The sequence below is a fragment of the Neophocaena asiaeorientalis genome, unplaced genomic scaffold, assembly GCF_003031525.2.
Source record: "Neophocaena asiaeorientalis asiaeorientalis breed wild unplaced genomic scaffold, Neophocaena_asiaeorientalis_V1.1 scaffold9, whole genome shotgun sequence".
NCBI lineage: Eukaryota > Metazoa > Chordata > Mammalia > Artiodactyla > Phocoenidae > Neophocaena > Neophocaena asiaeorientalis.
In genome coordinates, this window is record NW_020171825.1 from 216,326 (window position 1) to 239,092 (window position 22,767).

The 22,767-nt window shown below is 38.8% G+C and overlaps 1 protein-coding gene across 1 annotated transcript in view; it reads left to right on the top strand.

Annotated features, from left to right (window-relative positions):
- Nucleotides 1-22,767, top strand: part of NALCN (sodium leak channel, non-selective) — a 273,387-nt gene that overhangs the window by 153,716 nt on the left and 96,904 nt on the right. Inside the window, exons 13-14 of the mRNA XM_024740178.1 lie at nt 537-674; nt 14,711-14,785. Of these exons, the coding sequence (XP_024595946.1) occupies nt 537-674; nt 14,711-14,785 (213 nt within the window). The remainder of the gene's footprint in view (nt 1-536; nt 675-14,710; nt 14,786-22,767) is intronic.

A 22,767-nucleotide genomic window follows, 5' to 3' on the forward strand; every position in this document is an offset into this window, starting at 1 on the left:
TTAGCATGGCCATATCATTTAGAAAAATTTCTTTTTTAAAGTCTCATGTTTTTAATATAACTGAAATAATTTGATAGATGGATACTATAAAAGTAAAATTAATGTTGTTATTCTCATTTGCCTTTAGACAATCAACTGTAATTCACTGTAAAAATAAGTTGTGCTTAACAGCAAAAAAAAAAAAATACAGCAATCCGTTGGAAATGTTAGTTAAATAGTGAACTTGCTAAAAGGGAAAAACAAGAAAGGCAATAAGCAAAGGTTCCTGAATTTTGTTCTGATTTGATCAGCAGTATTTACCACCAACAAAGCTAATTTTAATTCAGAGTAATTATTTTAGTTTTCCACATTGAATAGCTAGATATCAGGCTTTTAGAATCTTTGTTCTTAGCCCTTTCCTATCTGTCGAATGAAGGCTGTTCTTTCCCTGCTGAATCAATAATACTGAAATCAAAGTCCTCAACACCATATACTAATTCTAAGTTGCATGTAAGCCCAAGGCTAGTGTTTAATACTTCCATTCTTTTCCTCTGTAGGCATTTATGTCCATGTTCCAGATCCTTACCCAGGAAGGATGGGTTGACGTCATGGACCAAACGCTAAATGCTGTGGGACACATGTGGGCACCAGTGGTCGCCATCTATTTCATTCTGTATCACCTCTTCGCCACTCTGGTGAGTTTAGCATTTCTTTTCAATTATGTCTTACAATTCATAATGGGATGAACATTAACAGATTTTTGGCCTATTGTCAATTTCAGAATCAGAACCAAAGAACCAAGGTAGAGTAGTCCCGTTGGATGAGGTCCCTTCCATTCTAAATGTATATGAGTCAAAAAACTACTTGAGGAACTAGATTTCAGATCTAAGTAAGAAGTTGTCTCCATCAAGGTCAAGTGGTTTACATGAGGGAAAACAAGATAAAACAAAATGGAAATCCCACATCCATGTACTGACTTATCCATCTCTAAGCATTCACACCCTCAGCAATCTAAGGATCAAACCAGAACTACATTATTATTTTTTTTTTATCATAGAGAGACACTCTCTTCAGTTTCACTGCATCCTCTTCACAGATGTAATGAAACTGAAAACAGAAGCTGGAGACCTCAGGGTGCAGTCAGTTAATTAGAAACTAGCTCAGTGTTACTACATTTTGTATGACTAAAAGAAACACATGGGGAAAAATAAAACACATGGCTGCAAATATTGTAAAAAGCGTGATAAAAACTGAATACCAAAATCCAGGAAAAATTTTCCTCTGTCACACACACTTTTCTCTTCGATGTATTTCTATTAAAAAGAAAGGAAAAAGTTATGAAATGTGGCCTATGACATACTAAGGGATGTAATCCTTAGGTCTTTCTAATGACAAATGTACATCTCCATATAATAAATTTGTACATATTTAAGAACCAAATTTAATCTCTAATATTATGCTAAGAGTTCCAAGGTAAGGACCCAGAATGTTACCCTTCATCAGGAACACAGGAAATAAAAACAACCGCTACTCTTTATTGGGTGGCAAAATTCTTTATAATTTTATTCCTAATATCTGGAACAACAAAGGTAGGTCACATTCCCACATTACAGATGATGAAACTGAGGAGTTAATTTGCCCAGTGTCACAAAGAGTGTAAATGTTAGAGCCAGAACATTCCCAAGTCTGCCTGGTCTCAAAGCCCGGGGTCTTGCAACTATTTGTTGCTGCTTCCCTAGATTCTGAAGCTTGTCATTGTCACTGAAAATGTCTGCAGCAAATCAAACCTCTGCCCAAGTCACTAAGATAAAACAAATTACATACAGCCTCTAAGGTCCCTTCCAAATCTAAATGTCTATGAATCAAATAAGTGCTGGAGAAACTACATGCATTAAACTAGAGGTCGCATTTGCTATAGGCAGAGACCTTCAAAACGATAACACGTCCATCAAAAGGTGTATGAGGATACATTGTTATGTGGCGGAAGGTCCTGGGCTCAAATAGTGGAATCACGTAGAAATAGTTTTGGCATTTTTTACATGGGGTGACTTTTAAAATATTCACAAAAGGAAAGAACACTGAGCAGTGGGAATGGAGGTCTGGCTTCTAAAGACGAATCTGGCTGCACTGGTGTTGGCAGGCACTTGGCCCTAAGGTCTTTGCATCCTCCCTGACAGGACCTCTAATCTGTGTCGTTCATTTATTCATTCATTCATTCATTTATTCATGAACTCAACTAATGTTTATTAAGCACCTACTATGTGTTTAAGTTGGAGACTATTGATCATGGGTTAAATGCAGGATAGATGGTTGAAATCATCTACGTATGGGAATAATGTCTAACTGTTGTTCTGTTAAAACAATATAATCTTCTGCTCTCCCCACTGCAGATTTTTCACACTTAAAGATTTGATTCTTAAGTCAGAGACTAACACAGTATGTAAGCAGGAAGAAAAATGATCTAGCCTAGTAAATTATTTAGCAAAGTAATTTTTTTTCAAGTGGATTTCTACAGGGATCACTAATATAATGAAATAAAATATTAAATCTGGTAATAGACTTCTTGGGCATTCTGAATTTTCCTTATTAGGCCAAAAACATGGCATTGATTTTGGAACACTGAAGCACTTGCAAGGACTGCTGAGATTCACTTGAGCCTTTAGGAATCTACAGAGCACAGCTTGAAAACCCATATCTAATTACACACCTTCATTCTACTGATTTAAGTGTCTGCCCAAAACACTCATTGTACAGTAATTTTTTTCATTGTGATTTTCAAAAAGTAGTTCTAAAACTGACAATTGAAATCGTTCTTTTGATCATAATTTTTTCAAATCTGTAAAGCAATTGAGAATTGAAAAGTCTACATGTCAATGAGGGCAGTCTGGTAAATATGGTAGAGTACAAGACTACAGACTTGAAGTCCAAAAACCTGGATTCAGGATCTCTCTCTGCTGGTCACTAGATGTGACTTTGGGAGAATCAGACAACTTCTCTGATCTCTGTGTTGTGTTATATCTGAAAGTGAGAATAATAAGGCCCAACACACCTAGTTTCCAAGGTTGCCATGTACATATGAGGTGAACTTGTATTTTTGAGGATGTTTTAGCCATGGTGTAAGAGGATGGTCGTAACTCTCACCAACACTGAGTTCCTTCAAGTTTAAATAAGATAATATGAGCATTTCAAGCTATATATTAATAAATGCTAAAATGTTATTGTTATTTCAGATGTTTCTAATTTATAGAAGTAAAGTATTATTGATCAGTTTAAAGTATCATTTATGCCCAAGTCCGTCTCTCTTTTCATCTTTCCCCACGCCCCTTCTCCCAGACAATGACTATGATGAATTGGATACGAATCTGTCTTCCAGTTTTTAAATCATATTTTACTAAATTTAGCATACTATCAACTCTGAAAAGACTCACATTTTGTGTAACATTAACAAAAAAAACAACAGTTAAACTATACACATAGATTGTAAGGTGCCTCCCAACTTCAGCTTGTTAAAGTGTGAAGATAGACGTCACCTTAAAATCAATGGATTACAGTAGTTTCCCACACACATATGTATCCATTAAAAATATAGGATGCTTTTAATTTAAGGTTATCATCTACAGACATTTTATACCCTTAGCTTTTAAGATCAGTATTCTTTTTCAGCTTGAGAGTACTGCTCCAGTGCACTGATGGCCATCCGTGGGGGAGATGGGAGATGCCTGGTGTGCGCACTTCTCTTGCTGTTATGACCCTACTCCATGCTGAGGCCAACTTACCTTTCACCATGTGTTTCCCTCCTTACAAATCATTAGGAGTAGCAATTTTCAGAATAAATAGTATCAAACTCTACATGTGTTCTCAGTGGAGTTTTTGACCAAGTATTGTTTTTGAAATCTTTTCATCTTAATACACATAGAGCTAATTCAGTCATTAGTATATAGAGTCATATAGTAGTCCATGGACTGAATATGCCATGTTTGCTTCTCAGTTCCCTCCCTGGTAGATGTTTAGGTTGTTTTCCAATGTTTTGCTCTTATACTGTTGCAACTAATGTGTTCGTACTTTGTGTCCAGTTGTGTGAGTTTCTTTAGGGTATATGCCAGAAAGTATCCATAGAATCCAGGATCCTGGATGCTGCCCAAATGGCTCCATTGCACAGGTCTGCAAACCCACACACCAAACCTGGTCCACAGGCTTTATTTCTACAGCTTGGGAGCTAAGAATGGTTTGTGCATTTTATTTTTTTTAATTTATTTTTATTTATTTTTGGCTGTGTTGGGTCTTCATTGCAGTGGCTTCTCGTTGCAGAGCACAGGCTCTAGGCACGGGGGCTTCAGTAACTGCAGAGCGTGGGCTCAGCAGTTGTGGCACATGGGCTCAGCAGTGGTAGTTCGGAGGCTCTGGAGCACAGGCTCAGTAGTTGTGGCACATGGGCTTAGTTGCTCCGCGGCATGTGGGATCTTCCCAGACCAGGGCTCGAACCCGTGTCTCCTGCAGTGGCAGGCAGATTCTTAACCACTGCACCACCAGGGAAGCCCAGTTTGTGCATTTTAAATGGTTGTGTAGGTCCATACGCAATATCCTTAGTGTTGCCTCTTGGCCCTCAAAACCTAACGTATTTGCTATCTGGAACTTTAATTTGCAGACCCCCGTTCTACAGGCAAACTGCACTAATTTACAGTCCCACATGCAGTGGTTGAGAATTCCTGTGTTCTTACATTCTCATGTATACTGGATATTGTTAGACTCTTAAGATTTTGACAGTCTTGTGAGTTGAATGGTGATATCTCTTTGCCTTAACTTGCGTTTTGGGGGTTTCCATGGTTATTAATAAGGGAGCACCTCTTAGTATGTTTATTGGCTGTCTTCTTTGACTACTTTGACTTCTTGACTCACCCAACCATGTGCTTTCTCTCTTTTCCTAAAAGCTAGTTTGTCTTTCTTAAATTCGTTGTTGTAGTACTGCATAGATTCTGGATATTATCCATTAACTACTATATATGTCGCAAATATCCTCTCTCAGGGAATATTTTATTATTCCAATTTGTCTGTGATGGCTTTTGACGTTATATTTTGATGTGGTCAGAACTATCAGTTTTTCACTTACGGTCAACATTTAATTTGGACTCATGTTTAAGAAATTCTTTCCCACCCTGAAGTAATAAAAATATTCTCCCCTATCTTCTTATAATTATTTTAAATTTTTGCCTTTCATCTTTAGATCTTTAACCCGTCTCAACTTACTGTTTATATATAGTATAAGTTGGATGAAATGCATTATTTAAACAAAACAAATCAATTTTTCTCATCCAGATTTATGTGACATTTTTAAAACTTTGAGATGTGTAGTTGGTTTCATCTACAAAGCAAAGAGGTCAATTCAGATTTTCTAATTTATAATTTTTTTAAATGAGAAGTAATTAATTCAGTGAAAGAAAACACTATAATTAAATTTTCAAAACTGCAAGTGTTACTTCTGTACTACCCAAAAAGTCTAGGGACTGAAGTCACTTCCCCAGGTCACTGGAGATTTTGCTTAAACATTATCGACAATTGCTTTATTATCCTGTATGTCCTCAGACTGTCAGTCACTATTATGAGCTCTATCAAGTTAGCCTAATTCGATTCAGCACAGTTTTACTGAGTCTCAACTACTCTGTATAAGTACTAACCTATGTATAAGGCCATAGTGGGAAAGGGCTTAATCTCTGTCCTCTCTGAGCCTAAACTAGTACAGAAGTTGGACTGGTAAACACAAACACACAGATAAAAGCTGTGATTCAAGACCTAATGATACAAGTGATAAGAGGCACGAGGGCATGCTGTTGCTTGCAGTGTGATCGAAGCACATGATAAACATTTGCTTCCCAATCATTGCAGGTCAACCTGATCTGAAATTCTTAAAATATTGGCAGTAAAACAGCTGGAGATGGTTTGTGGACCAACATACAAATGTGTGTGAAGGTGATAAGCCTGTGTTACATATGCATCGCATAACCTTCAAAACTGAACATTTAGAAGTTAAAATCTCTATTCCATAAGTCTGTCTTTAGGCTTGGATTTAGCTTTAAAAGAGCATTTTTGTTAAATGTATCAGTTTTTAATTTTTTTGTAAAATACTACAAAAGATTTTAACCCAAATTGGAAAAAAATTTTTAAAAGTCCACATAAATATACAAGCTCTGATTTGATTTTTATCCACGCAGGCCGGTGGTGCCACACAACTTGGGGAGCTCCTGATTTAGTCTTCTCAGGGACAAACAGGCATGTGCCAAGCAGAAAAAAACAAACAATGCCCGGCTGCAGTTTGTTCTGGAATAAGAAACAGCAGGCCATTCCATCGCCCCCTGGGGCCACCAGTTTGTCAGCCCACAGTAAAAATCAGGCTTAAGTGTATAGCAGATGCATATTTATAACCATTATCTACTGTTCCTGTAGAATGTCTCTCTCATTCGCCAGGTATATATTCTGTATTTCTGTCCTGACTGATTGCAGTTTTGCCAAATGCTTATGAAATCTATCTTTTCCCCCACTTTTGCCAATGATTTGGGGATAAGAACGATAAAGACAACCAGTTGAAAGACTTTTTTTTTTTTTCAGTGTTTTCGCCTTTATTATTGTTTCAAAGGAAAGCCCTGTGATGGGAATACTGAGAGAAAATGTAATTAAGCATTCATTGTGTATAGTCTTTTTGTTACCTTTGAAGTGCTTACATTAACACAGCAATCTCTTGATTTTGCTTCTGTAGCAGCAGCTTTCAGAAAATAGTTGTATTTTGCTGACAAAAATGGGCATTCCAGAGTGTAAATTAAATAACTTGATTTTATAGAATTCATTTAAAAGTGCATCTGTGGTGAGCATTTCCCATTTTACATTGCTCTGATTACACTTGACTTTTTGTTGACCTATATGAAAAATGAAATTGTTTCTAACTACAGCCTGCAAGACAGCTTAGGAGAGTGTGATTATAAATGGTAAAAAGGAAAAGAAAACCACAAGATGATAAGGTGTTGACCAGATTCCTGCTGTGCTTCTACTGTATCCTTGAAAATAATGTTAAAAATAGAAATTATTAATAAAGTTCACAGTAGAGAAAGAAATAAGATTAAAGGTGACATTTCAGTTAAAGGGCTATCTTTAAGCTATATAAAAAGGAAAAGAAAATAATAAGAGGAAACTTTAGAAGAGAAATGGAAATGAAAAAGGAAAGGTGGATAGGGTGGGTGCAGGACTATATGCAGAGTTGGAAAGAATGCAAAACAGGATTGGAAGCTACAGAGATAGAAATTCTCAATCAAGAAGACCCATTCTAAGATGGTAAAGCCACCCTCTTGAGAAAATACACCATAACCTTCAGCAGCCTGAATCATGCTAACCTAGCCTCTCCCTTCAGTAGAGAGAATGAGAACCCTTGTGTGTTGCACAGAGGGGTTGTGTCACAACAAAATTGGAGGAAATAATGATGCTGGGGAACACACTGCTTCAGTCATTTATTGAATTTCATTGAAATGCATTATGGTTAAATGGAAGAAAACCAAGTTAATTATCTGTGGTTAAAGGTGTCAAACTTAAACATAGCAAATATGTTAGCTCAGGTGAATCTGGCTTTTTCCGGAGTGAGAGGAGAAGTTAGAGAAGAGAGGCCGTGAGGAATCACAATGGCTGAACGCCTCCTACCACATGTGGCGGGAGCCATATTGAACCTGGAGACATTGGTTTTGAAACCCACTAAGCTGGAAGGTCAGCACCCCACCAAGCAGTAGCTACCCCATTCATAAAAATTCTAGGAAGGAGACTTGCCAGGCTTGCAGAGATCTGGTTTTGCACACCAAATGCATTGTCAATGCCAAAAATATCTTGAGAATGGGTGTTGTAATCTGAGAAAAATAAAGAATTAGATACCTGGACTATTTTAATAGCTATTCTCGACTTTTACATTGAAATCGTTGATTCATGATGTATCAATATTGATCACAAAATAAGGAAGTGGATGTATTACATCCATTGTATATTGCATGATAGAGCAAATACGTGTGTTGCATATTAATATAATGCAGTGTTATAGATCTGTTAAAAGTGGCGAGTAGCCAGTGTGTGAAAATATAAATATGAATTTCTTGTTTTAAAGCATTGCACATACTAAATACCGCTGTGTTGAGAGTATATGTGTGCTTTATTTAACAAAGCTCAAGAGGAAATGGAAGGATATATCATTAGCCATTTTTCCCCTGAAATTACATCTTTACGAAAAAATAGTGATTTAGAATTCCATGCCCCATTATAAATTTAAATATTATATAAATTATGAAAGATAAACAATGCACACAACAGGTTGACTGTGTAATTTAGAACCAGCAAAGCGTAAAGGTAAAAGGGTTTCATGCAAATGATGAAGCTCTTGTGAGTCAATGTGACAAATCCCTGTAAAAATCCTTTTGTTATATCAGTAGCATTTAATATAAAACTGTGAACCTCATTTAATGGCTATGAAAAGCCTTTTGGCACAGTACGGATGGTACTGGTAGTAGGCAGACATTGGCTGAAAATAAGACTCAAACGTCAACGTAATGGGTTCAGGTTAACGAGCATTACCTCAGCTTTCTATAAAACAGAACAAACAACAGCAACAACAAAAAGCAACACTGAGAGGATTGAGGAATAGTTCTTGCTTTCAGAATTAGGATCTGTCCCCCACTCCCATTAATATGGGGGATGGGGGGAGAAATGGCTGACACCCAAGTCAGCCTGCGAGCTCAAGTCCAAGTCCGCACAGCACTGGTTTGTAGGAAAATAATGTCTCACTGACAGTGTAAATTAAATATGATGGAAACCAAGCTGCCACCCTCCCTTCACTTCTGTTTCTTTGTCACGGTGGTTATTGCCAACTTATTAGAGTCTGAGAAAAAAACTACAAAGTAATTCTCACCTCCTGGCAATCAGCTGCAGACCTAGCCTCCCCGGCATCTTCTGTTTCCCCTCCAGAGAAACATCAAAGCCAGACCCCAAGTGCCAAGTCCTCACTTTAGCACAGGGCCCTACTCGTCAGGAACACGGTGACAAGGATCCATAAATGTCCATGTCCACACAGAGTTTCAAGGAAACTCGAACTCCACACACATTTTTAAATACGGTTTCTGTTTTTGCCATCACGTCTTCATGTTAACTAAGCAGGAAAGGCTGAACATTCAGATAGTGAATGAACCTAGGTTTAATGAAGTTTAAAGCAAACTTTAAACTTTCCCATATATTGTGCTTAAATTTGTTACCAAAACCCACCCCAAGAGCTTGTCTCAACGCTGTTAGCGAGGGGCTTTCTACCTGCAAAGCCCCTTCAGCAAAGCCAAAGTGTTTCCTTTTTGAGTCTTGCCTTCTCTCTACCATGAAAATCAAACTCTTATCTCCATGAAAAAGAGAATGTTCAGCTAGAATCCCCCATCTATTTCTCTGTCCTTCTGCCCTGAGGGTAGCTTTTTCCTCTTTCCTCCAAAAAGGAGGTATAAAATGTACTGCTTTTTAAATTAAGGTAACAAAATATTACATATTTAATAACTTTTGTCAGACTGCACTTAACAGTATCCCATTACTATTTCAATGAGCCAGCTTAAAATAACTGCATTACCTGCATAAAAAACCAGAACATCTGAAAGGAAAATTTTACCAGAGAAGAAAAGAATGCCATCATTCTGTGATTATTGCAACCTCCCTCTCACACCTCCCGACCTCCCTTGGTGGCATTTGGGCAAACTGCCAGCCCCCAGGCCTACCTCTCAGGCTCCCCCAGCCTCCTTCCAGGCACCCATGCTCTGGCCATACTCACCTGCTCACCAGGTCCCTAGTTAGCCCCACTCTCCCAAGGCCCTGTCTTCCCTCATGCCCCCTGGAAAGACTTTCTCACAATTCCCTTCCTGCCAAAAACCTCCTTCTCCTTGGTATCTTGCTATCCTGGTAGCACCTGGCTGGACTCATGATCAGCCCCTCATGATCTTAAATGAGCAGCGTTCAGAAGAGGCACCCAGACGCGTCGGCCCAGATCAGCTCTGAGAAATCGGAGTGCTTAGGGGGCACAGAACCGAACCTGGGATACTCTGGTTGAGTTTAGTTTCTGGTTGTCAGTCTTCACACACATGTGCCCCCGCTCCAAGCCCCTGCTCCCATTTTCCTTCACATCCCTGCTTTCTGAGAGGAAATAAGAACGTTTTCTGGGGATGAAGCATGAGGGAGGCAGAAGGGCCCAGAGAGAGACGGGGAGGCGGTGCGTTTCGACGATGGTGGCACGTCACACCATCGTTGGTGTGTTGACAGCCAAGACCTGCAACCACTTCTTGTCTGAACTTGATGGGGAGAGAGCCTTGCTAGGGGCCGACACAGACGAGGGGCAGCCCGCAGAGAGCTGTGTAGCTGCCTGAGAGGTCTAGGTAGAGAGAGTCTGAAAGATCCCCCCCAAAAAACCAGTCTCCCTTAGCCTCCACCTGGAATGGCAGAACTTCCGAACTTCCTTGAGAGTTGAAAGCCACTGAGTAGGAAGAACACTACTGCTAGAACAAGGGCCCAAATTAGAGACCAGATAGAGAGTAGAGGGGATTGAATGGGTGCTCCACAAAAGTATATCCATGTCCTAACTCCCAGGCTTGTGAATGTGACCTTATTTGGGAAAATGGTCATTTCAGATGCAATTAAATTAAGGATCTTGAGATGAGATTAATCTGGATTATCCAGTTAAGTCTCAAGTCCAGTAACAAGTGTCCTTATAAGAGAAGGGTGAGGACAAGATGCAGGGAGTATGAGGAAAAGACAGAGACAGAGATTGTGGAGTGAGGCTGCTGCAAGCCAGGCGATGCCTGGGGCCACGAGATGCTGGAAGAGGCAAGAAAGGATCCTCCCCTATAGCCTTTGGAGGGAGTGTGATCCTGCCAACAGCTGAGTTTGGACTTCTGGCCTCCAGAACTGTCATAGAATCCCCCTCTGTTGTTTTAAGTCACAAAGCTAGTGCAATTTGTTGCAGCAGCCCCAGGAAACTAAAACAAGGGGTGTCACTGAGAACCAGAGATCTTAGCAGGAGCTGCAGGAACTGAGGTGGTGACCAATTCAGCAGAGAGAAAGCCCAGCGTCCCCCAAATAAGCGCCATCACTGCCCCTGATGGGGGACAGAGGACCAGTCACATGGCCACAGTGGACCAGAGGCCAATGACCATCACATCTTTGACTTTAAACCAGACCTACAAAGAAAAGGAGCATTTATTCAAATGTAACTAAGTTTTAAAGGACAAAATTGGATTCATGTAGCAAGATTCGGTTTTCAGCCATCAACACAAATGGAGGGCTTATGGACTACATTCAACTGATATGTAAAAATATGAAGAAAACTGTTTTAGTGTCGCATATCTAAGTTTACGTCTGTGTATTTTCATATAGGCTATACCACACCCCAGGGTTCTTGCAGGAGGATTAAATGAAAAAATACTATAGCTGCAATTTGTCAAGCTATTATTATTATAGCCATCGTATTTTACAAATGAGAGCACTGAAATTCACAGTGGGCTAGTGGTTGCCACGCAGCTGGTGACTGTCAGAGCCTATTTGCCGGCCAAGGTCTCCAACCACATTGCTCTTTTCCACCAGGCTGCCAACCCACGTCTGCTTAATTCGATTGTGAACTTCGTAGCGGTGAGCACGGTATCGCATTTATGTTCCTGACCAGGCAGTATCTGACACAGCGAGAGAGTCCAATTTAATCGAATAGCATAACCTTGCTGTGGTTAAGTAGCCTGCCATCTGTCTGGTGTTGGGAAAATAATTAAAAATAAAATCTCCTGACAATCCAGAAAACCTCCACCAAGGTAGACAAGAAAGAAAACAGTTTTATTATTGAATAGCGCTAAACCAGACTGTGATGGGCATCACAGGCAGTCCAGCAAAGTGATCGCAAAGACAGAAAGCCGTGTCACCCTTTGATACACATCCCCACAACACATCCATTCTCTCAGGATGAAAACAAGTAGTCCTCAGGCAAGAAGACTCAACGGCATCTTTTGTTAAATACAGTTCCCCCTAAATTCACCTGGTAACTGGGACGGCCCTCTGTGATAGCTAATTGCCTTTACCCGAAGGAAAATAAAACTTTTCATATCTCCATGATAAATAGGTAGTTTTGCAGCATGGGTCCAGGTGGCTAAGTTATATTCCCAACTTCCCATGAAGAAGGGGAGACAGGGCACTCTTCCTGGGTTGTAAAATGATGAGACTTATTTAGCTTTTAAAAAGATCTGTATACATCTCAAAGGGACAGAATTTATAAGCGTAAGTTTTCAAGGAAATGCACTAAGCAAAGGGAGGGGAACTGTGGCTTTCCCTTTTTTAATCAGGGAAATTATTTTTTTCTTTTTAGATTTGTGTTGGCCCTTTCCCTGGGGAGATAGGAAAGGCTGTTAGGTTAGGACACAGAGCCAGGGCTGCTTCCAGTGCCCAGGAGAGACAAAAGTGGTGTGAGACAGCTCAGATTCACAGCGGAGCCCTTCAGGTGGCCACTCTGAGTCTGGGAGAGGAAGCAGGAGAAGGGAGTACTGAGAGTACTTTTGATGATAACGTCAAGGTCAACCTCAAGGTCACAGGACAAGGGCTAGACTTGGAGTGAACTATAAAATGTCCTGTATAGAATAATGTCTGGTTTAGAGTAAGCCTGAATATATCTGTGCCCAGATGTGCACAGGTTGGTGGACGTGGTGACATCAGTAAAAAATCTGTGGTCTAATAGAGAACAGACATGTGGTTGCCAAGGGGGAGGAGGTATGCGGGAGGGATGGATTGGGAGTTTGGGGTCAGCAGATACAGACTATTATATACAGAGTTGATAAACAACAAGGTCCTTCTGTTGTTCCTATAATACAGGGAACTATATTCAATATCCTGTAATAAACCATAATGGAAAAGTATATAAAAAAGTATATATATATATGTATATATATATGTATATATATGTGTGTGTGTGTGTGTTACTTTGCTGTACAGCAGAAATTAACACAACATTGTAAATCAACTATGCTTCAATTTTAAAAAAACTAAACAAAAGAAAAAAAATCTATGTTCTAGACCATTCTGTATCCTCTTTAAGTTATGGCAGGATCCCAAAGGCTGTGGCTATTCACAGGAAGAGTGCTGGCAATTGTCCTGAGCCAAACATTGTCAAAACTCCATAGTATTTGAGGCTTTTTTTCCCCCTTGTTATATGCTCATTAAACTTGGAAAACAGCTAGCCATTAACTTCTGTATAATAATCTCTCTGGTGCTTAAGAGTCATGACTAAATTGCCTCGATTTTCTTACCTTTGTGCTTAACAAAGTCTAATAGTCTAATAGTAACAAATGGGAATCATTTGCCAAGAGGGAAATTAAAAGGAAGAATATATATTAAGAATGAAAAAGATTCTCAAATGAATGTGGTACTTTAGAGAATTCAAAGTTGAAAAGGGACTAGAAATTAAAATATTTTTAAAATTCTACTTTTTCGTTGTTTTCTTTCTTTTACCGTATTTACCCATTCCAAATGAAGTATATGCCTTTTTTTTAATTTGGGAAAATATAGTGAAATACAAAAAATAAGGGAGGGGGAGTCCATTTTTTTCACAGACAGGCACCGTTAACATTTCTAAAGTACCTCCTCCTAGCATTTTCTCTATTATTTCTTTTTGTACATACTTGCACTTCTACCATATATACTCTCATTTAATATTGTAAGCATTTTTTCTACTGTTAAAATTCATGAGTGTATTGGTTATCTATTGCTATAGAACAAATTATGAACAACTTAAGAGCTTACAACAATAAACATCTATTATCTCACGTGGATTCTGCAGGTCGGGAATCTGAGACGGGCTTAGCTGGGTGTTTCTGTAGTTCAGAGTGTCCCATGAGTTTGCAATCAAGATGTTAGCTGGGGCTTCAGTCACCTGAAGGCTTTACTAGGGCTGAAGGATCCACTTCTGAGATGGGTCAGTCACATGACTGTGGCAGGAGGCCTCAGCTCATTGCCACATGGGCCTCTCCACAGGGACACGGCACCTGGCCATAGGACACGGCACCTGGCTTCCAGCAGAGTGTGTGATCCAAGGGGGAGCGAGGTGAAAGCCACAATGTCTTTTACTACCTAGCCTCATAAGTCACACACAATCCTTTCTGTAACCTATTGGTTGTACAGACCAGCCATATTCAATGTGTAAGGGGATACACAAGACTGTGAACACCAGTGACTCACAATGTTGGAGACTAGTTACCACAATGGATTTGTAATGGCTGCATGAATTTTACAATAGAGATCTCTATAACTGTATTAGCTATTTACATAAGGTTAGATGTTATTTCCAGTATTTCATTATTACAAATAATCTCTCAAGCACTTTTGTATATAAAGGTTTTCATTAGTACTTCAGGTTATTTTCTTTGAATACAGTCTTAGAAGTAAGATTGTTGAGTTATTTTTTTAAAGTTTTCTTAATTTTCATTTTAAATCAGTTTTATAAAGCAAATTAATATTTTATATTGTTTATTTCAGTTAACAGATGCATTTCCTTTAATGTCTTTGCTATAAGTATCTTAAAATGCCTATGCAGTGATTCACAACTCATGTTTAATGCATTCTATATAAGTGTATATTTTAGGTAGATATTCTATATCATATGTATAATATTTTGATAATTATGGCGTGTGGGTTTTTTCATTGCTATTTAACCATTTTATAGATCCTCCTGAGTTTGTTTGTCGCTGTTATTTTGGACAACTTAGAACTTGATGAAGATCTAAAGAAGCTTAAACAAGTAAGTAATGTATGGGGGATTCTTTAAATCGGCATCAAAAAAATAAGGGCAAAACATGTGCTTACAGGTAGTATTAAAGCAGTTCAAGGTTCAAAGTAAAAAAGATAGATTTTACTACATTAAGACAATCTGAGTTGGCAAATAATTTTCTTCTACGTTTAACCTCTAATATCAACAAAGGAAATTTTTATTGCCCTATGATTATCCTAGGAATATTTTTATATCATTATTTTGAGTAAAATTAAGATGGACATAGTATAGTAAACTGAATTTAGATTCTCCTTCTGCCATTAAATGAAGATAGTTTGGAAATGAAATGCCTCAGGGCCAGATTGCCATTTGGCATAATTACATGTAATACTCTTGATCATCATCATAAAAATATTAAGCATAAACTTGCCTGACCACTAGACATTAAAAGAGAATTTAGTCTGGGTGCCCAAAGTGGTTATAAGAAAGGGGATAGAATAATTGATCAACGGTGTGCCCAGTTGTATATGAAAATAGATTGGGTGTTATGGCATTGATAACCATGTTCCAAAACTGTAAACGTAAATGTGGGAAGATTATGTTATTGATGTTGGCAGGAAGATTACAGGTGTGATTAGCTGTTCTCATAGTTTTTGTTCCATGGAAGATACTTGGCTTGAACATTTGACTCTGTCAAAGAGAAGAGACCCTTTGAGAAGCAGAATTTATAAAAGGGGGGAGCCTGGATACATATTCTTGGCTTACCCTCCCCAGCACTGCAATAGTTGGAATTACTAACATCCCAGTGAAGATCCTATCTGGAATTTTAGGAAGGCCCTACACATTCAGAATTTTCAAGTTGGATAGAGTTGTCTATTTTTAAAAAAACAAAGATATAACCTATTTAAATTTTTGTTGTTATTTATATATCTGAAAATCACTTTAAGCATTTCATTTTTTTACTCTTATTTATTTCCAAAGCCTATGCTTTTAACCAAGGGCAGTCAATAAAGAAAAAAGAAACAAACATATTTGATATAAAGATGCCCACTGCGAGCAAATCAAGGAAGGGTTTAAATTCTTCCCTGTCCTGGGGCTACACAGGCAAATGGTTATCTGAGTGTGGTGGGCATGATTTCTTCCAGATCTTTTCAATTTGTGGCAACAGTGGTAGGTTCTTCAAATGAGGGTTGGGAAGTTCTTTATGCCATTGATGCAAATACTTCCCACGGTTTCTAGTTGTAGAAGAAATATGTAATTAGTGAGTTCAAAATTGAAATTGACCAACCATATAATTAGACACAACCAATAAATGTCTCTTGCTGTATAACCACCTTAGTCCTTGCTTTACAAATCTGGTATTTATTTCAGGATTTAAATGATTTTACTCTATTTTTATTATTCCCAGAGAAGAGGATGGGGAAAATGTGAAAAAAATAGTTGATTTTTTAATGTTTCAAGTTCCAGAAAGCACTCTGTATTCCAAAGTCTGTCTTTATTCAGTTTAAACTTGTTTTTTCAGTCTTTGACCCTTTCCACCAACTAGTCTGTAGGTTCTTAGAGCTACAATCACGTTTGTGTGAGCACTGGCTCAGTGCCAGCTACTTTGTATTTTCATTTATTTAAATTTCACAGCAACCATGTGATGCAAGTATTGTTAATAGCTTCATCTTACAGGTGAGGAAACTAAGGCACGGAGAAGTAACTTGCCTAAGGTCTCACTGCTAATAAGTGGCAGAGTTAGGATTTGAACCCAGGCAATTTGGACCAAAAGCCCAGACTCAGCCTCTATGCTATACTAAGTCACATTAAAGCTATATAAATGCCAAACATGAGTCATGCCATTGTGGAGGCTCATTCATAAGACTGTTAGTTACTTGTTGATAAATAATATCTTAGGTGACAGAGATGTCATTCTATTCATGAAATAACCATTGATGTGACAGGCAGTTTCTTGAAGAATGGAGGTGAATTAAGCTACCCAATCATTAAAACTATCCAAAAGGCAGATGATCTAATTAGAGGCACTCGAGTTAGGACTTCGGCAGAAGCTAAGAGCTGAGATGCTTACCATTCACTCCACATGATGGCAGACACTGGCCAAAGCGCCTTTTCCCTCAGGGACCTTCTGGAGCAATGACCCTCCTTAGACACAGACATAAGGTGCTTGCAGCATATTGACATTTTAGAGAGGTCTCTAGAGGATTAATGTACTTTATTATGATTGTGGTAAAAACAATTGTGTTAAAATATACATGTTGGTGCATAGACATTTTTCAAGAGTAATAGAAACTGTGTGAGCCACCTCTAAAATGGAGACGTTAAATATGAAACACTGAACGGGGGCTATTAGAAAAAGTCGGTTCTCATGCTTGGGAGAGGGATTATGTCCCTGGAGGTGGATGGGATAGGAGACAATGGTAGAAAGCTGAATGGTACAGTGAAGAAATTAGAATGGGAGAAGAGAAAGAAGTGAAGAAGTGAACGAGGAAAACATCCAAGAGATGAAATTAAAGGAAAGAGCACAGATTATTAATCTAAGCCAGTGATAAAGAGGGAGAAATGTGACCGAATGCTACCTCAGATTGCTCCATGCACCAGAGCTTTTGTGAAGAAGCTCCCTGAGGCAAGCACAGTCTGCAGGATCAATGGTGCTGGAACTGTATCCTTCTTAAGTAGGAACATGCTACTTATTGTGTCCCCATTATTTTCTGAAGTTGCCTCCTTGCCCTTTAAGACAGTGGTTTCCAGCCAGGGATGCTAACCCGTGGGGCTCTTCAGGAGAAACTATGGGACCAGCAGCCTTCTTTAACACTTCAGAAAACCTAAAGGGAATTGTGCATTTACCCGACTAAAATGCCTACTTCAATACTTTTAGCTGGAAATTTGTGAATTCTAGGCAGCAGCACTGCTTCCCTAATGCTAATGCTCTGAAGGCTCTTCATATATGCTTTCTTTAAGGAAAAAGAAGCAACGTTGAATTATTTATTGCTTAATAAAGGCATTTTGATAGAAACTTTTTAAAAGAGAGGACTCAGAGGGCAATAATTAAAGGGCTCCTTGGGGATGACTTAGGGTTGGTTCTGATGTAAATGCTCATCCCCAGGCCACCTGTCTCCATGCCATCACCAGTGTTTTGCCTTTAGAGCCACTAATGCAGCTTTTCCTTTGTCATTCTCCAAAATAAATAATGCTCTGAAAAAACATGCCAATTATGCATTCACATAAAATTCATCTATTGCTTTCCTAGCAGCAGTATAGCAGTAGCAATCATTTCCTAGCTGCCATAATTTATGTGACCCCATATCTAACTAAATAGAGACCGTGATTCTCTTTCAGCATCACCAAAACCCAATAGAGGAACTGGAGATAGATAGAGATAGAAATAGAGATATATAATGGGTTTTTACATAAGATCAGAAAATTGACTAGAAATGAGATTGTCTGTAAATGTATAATTTGGCTGCCGAGAAGCCAAGTCAGTTCATATAGAGGCTAAAAACCCCCTTGACCTACTGCTGTCCTCTAAACAGCAGTAGGAGACAATGACCTTCATGCTCTGTGATGTAGCAAAGACACTGGAGAATGTAGGTGGAGTTTTGCAAACTTTGAAAAGGAAGAGAATTCTTGCAGCTTTAATGATTTTTGCAAATTCAGTGCAAGACAGATATAAAGGGTTTTCTTTTAAGCAGTAGAAGATTCATTAAACTATGAGGGGAAAAAAAGACCCATAGAGAAGCCTCAGGGAAAAGAATCACTGAAAAGGGAAGTAGAGATAGTCTGTGTAGATTAAGTTCAAAGCTTGCAATTAAAACTGTTTCCCCAGCTCTGTATTAAGTCCCATTTGAGTCTTGTCTGGTTCAAATTTGATAATGTTTGGTCTTCTATGATGTCCAATGCATAGTGAGGGATGGACATGTAAAGAGACTTCTCTCTCTTGTTGATTATGGTTTTAACAAAACAACAAAAATCTTAGTCCTTTTAAAAATATGAGCGCCAAAAAAAAAAAATATATGAGCTCTGGGTTAATGTTTCTCCGTAGCCTTACCTGGGGGCTTTCATTTTCATCTCTGTCTTGTCTCCTGTATTGAAGTCATTCTGGATTTAGGGCAACAGCAAGGGGACAGACTAGCCACTCAGCTAAGCACTGTTTGCCATCTCCTGATCTGAGTCGAGCCTTCAGTCTTCTTAGTACTTTTTCCATCTCACAGGAGTGAACTCAAATGAATGTAACATGAAAGAAGGATGCAACTGTTACAATAAGAAATATTCCCTATTGAAAACCACCTGGTGCCAGGCACTTCATATGCAATTACTGAATTTAATTCTAAATGTTAAAGACACAGAAACTAACATTCAGGGAGATAAATTTCTTGCCCAATTTCATACAATTTGTAAAGTGCTTAAGTTGGGATAATAAGGGCTTTCTCACCCCAATGCAGGTGACACACAGCCTGCTCAGAGAATCAGTTCATTCATTCATTCTAAGGCGAGTGTCTGGAAAATGGGTTGGTTGAGATGCTTGCATTTTTGGATCAGCAGATTCTCTCCCTTGGATGTGTAGATTGGAGGTCAAATTGTAATCAGAATATAGCTCAGTGAGCTGGGAATCAGTGTGGGGTGTGGAGAAGGAGGGTTGTGTGATTCAAATACGTAATGGCCTCAGGCTAATGTCACTTGAGGTATTCCTTTTACTAGATCTCCCCATTTTTGTAATCCTGGGGTCTGAATGCCCATCTACTGTACTTCAGATGTTGTGTTAGGGGCACCAGACATAATGATGAACAAGACATTGTTCCCTCCTTCAAATAGCTTATGAACTGGTGGCAGAAAGTGACAACTAAACAGATACTACAAACTGTGGAGCACAAAGGAGACACACATAACAGATGATGAAATTAGATATGTTTTCTCCCAAGTGTGGCACAGACTAAAATCTGTAATTCCCATCTAGGTGAAGGAAGTTAGAAGAAGGCAGTGTAAAGAAGCATGCTTGAGACCAAGAGAACAGCAAACTTTTTCTTTAGGCAAGAAAAAGCATAGTGGCTTTTTGGAGGCCACTAGGAGTTCACTGTGACTCAAGTATAGAGCAAGGGAGAAAAGGGTGAGCTGGACAAACAAGCAGGGACCAGCAGAGGAAATGCCATGAGCAGTGCTAAGCCGCTAGATGTTACCCTGCGGGCATTTAAGCCAAGAGTGACATAATCTCCCCTATGTTCTATTTTTTTTTTAATCAAAGTTTAGTTACTGTACAATATTATAAGTTATAGGTGTACAAGATAGTGATTCACAGTTTTTAAAGGTTATACTCCATTTATAGTTATTATAAAATATTGGTTATATTCCCCATGTTGTACAATATATCCTTGTATCTTATTCATTTTTTAGATAATAGTTTGTACCTCTTAATCCTCTACCCCTAAATTGCCCTTCCCCCTTCCCTCTCCTCATTGGTAACCACTGGTTTGTTCTCTATGTCTGTGAGTCTGCTTCTTTTTTGTTATAGTCACTAGTTTGCTGTAGTTTTTAGATTCCACATGTAAGTGATACCATGCATTATTTGTCTTTCTTTGTCTGACTTATTTCACTTAGCATAATATCCTCCAAGTCCATCTTTGTTGCTGCAGATGGCAAAATTTCATTCTTTTTTCCCCTGCATTCTTCAGTTCAGAGAATGAATTGAAGGGCACCTAGACTGCAGATAGGAGAGCCAATCCCTGAAGCAGATGGTGATTGCAGTCTCAACTAAAGGAAATAGAGATGAGGGAACATGAAGGAGTGGTGAGGTACAGAAGAGGAAATGCAGAGGGTAGGATCTGGTGACCCGTCGGATGTATGATGAGCAAAGGTTGGAGACAAGAGCATCACTCAGGTTTCTAGATTGCCCCAGATGTGCCAAGGCAGAGGATGCAGAAGAAGGAAGAATTTTGGGGTTTGTTTGTTTTATTTTGGGGAGTGGGGGGGGTCATATTTTCCATGAGCTGCCTGGGAAATATCTATGAGACAATGTCTGTGGATAGATGTAAGGGTTAAAACTTAGGTGGAGTATCGGGGCTGAGACAGAGATTGGAGAGAAGCAGAAATTAACATGCAGGTCGTAAGTTAAGCCTTTAGAATCATGAGTGTACCAAGGGAAGAATGGTTCCCTGAGGAACAGCAAATGAATCCAGTGAGCCAATGAGAAAGAGCCCGAAATGGGAACGAGAAGCCCAAGAGGTAGGAGGAAAGAGTAGAACGTGTGTGTCATCAAGAACAAGGCTGTGGTCCACAATCTCAAAGACTTCAGAGAGGTCAAAGGTGGTCACCATAGCAAACAATTCTAATTACAATAGCATCAGAAAAAATAAAATACTTAGGAAAAACATAACCAAGGAAGTGTAAGATTTCTGCCCTGAAAACTACAAAACATTGCTGAAAGAAATTACAGAAGACACAAATAAATGAAAAGACACTCTGTGTTCTTGGCTTGGAGAGGATATGGAGAAATTGGAAGACTTGTGCACTTGCTGGGGGTGTAAAATGGTGCAGCCGAGCCGCTATGGAAAACAGCGTGAGGTTCCTCAAAAAATTAAAAATAGAAATGATCCAGCAATACCACTTCTGGGTATATATCCAAAAGAATTGAAAGTAGGATCTCATTGCAGCATTACTCACAATAGCCAAGAGGTGGAAGCGACCAAAATGTCCATTGACAGATGAATGACTAACGAGAATGTGGTGTATGCATAAAGTAGAATATGATTCATTCTGACATGCAGCAACATGGATGAACCTTGAGGACATTATGCTCGGTGAAATAAGCCAGTGACAAAATGATAAATGCTGTATGATTCCATTTATATGAGGTATCTAACGTAATCAAATTCATAGAAACAGAAAATAGAGTGAGGGTTGAAAGGGGCAAAGAGGAGTTGTTGTTCAATGTCTATAGAGTTTTAGTTTTAAAAGATGAAAAGGTTTGAGACCTTTTGCACAACAATATGGATGTACTTAACGCTACTGAACTGTACCCTTAAAAATGACTAAGGTGATTAATGTGATGTTATGTGTTTCTGACCACAGTTTTTTTTGTTTTAATTTTGATAAAAAATTGGTCACCATATTGGTAAGGTGGTGAGAGCAGGCTTAAGGATTCTGATGGTGCAGAAGCTGGGTCGCAGAAGGTGAGGAGTGATGACAGCTAAGAAAGTAAAGACGAACTGTTAACCTCTTCCTCTCAGACTTCTCATGCTCTAAGTTTCCAGACAGACCACCTGGTTATGGACTGATTCTTAATTTTTATAGCTACGTAGTAACATCATTTACTACAGTGCTACCCAACCATTTTTTTTCCCATTGCGGTTTGCACAGAGAGTAACATTTGTACAACAGCTGGGAATCAAATGCAGCTGGAGGCATCCAACACTAGAATTTCTGCGGCTCCAGGAAAAACTCAGCTGCCCAGGGGCCAAGGATCAATACCCCGAAGAAGCTATAAATCATCAGTGGCTGAGTTGGGATGCGCAGCATTTTACTCAAAGCCTTTGATGTAACCCAACTCCACTTGAAGCCACTCTTTCAATCTTTTGGTCAGAGATGACTCTTTTGTTGTCAGTTTACGTATTATTACCCATAATTTAACATAACTGAAATCTCAAAACTCATCTTATGTAGCACTTGATCTGCTATTTCTGATAGAGCTTCATTGTTAGGCTTCTTTTAAAAAATAAATGCTTATGCCACATTAAGACATAAAAAACAATAAGATCTGTTTAAAGAGATGAAGTAGCTAAGACTGAGAACTATTCAGATCAGGGTTCAAGCTAATAGGTCACAACAGAAGATAAAAATTTGAGGATGTCAATTATCAGCATAAGAAAACAGCATAGAGTGGGGAGAGACAGATAAGATGGGGGTACAGACTACCGTGTATAAAATAAATAAGCTACAGGGATACATTGTACAGCACAGGGAATATGGCCAATATTCTATAATACCTATAAAAATGGAGTATAACCTTTAGAACTTGTGAA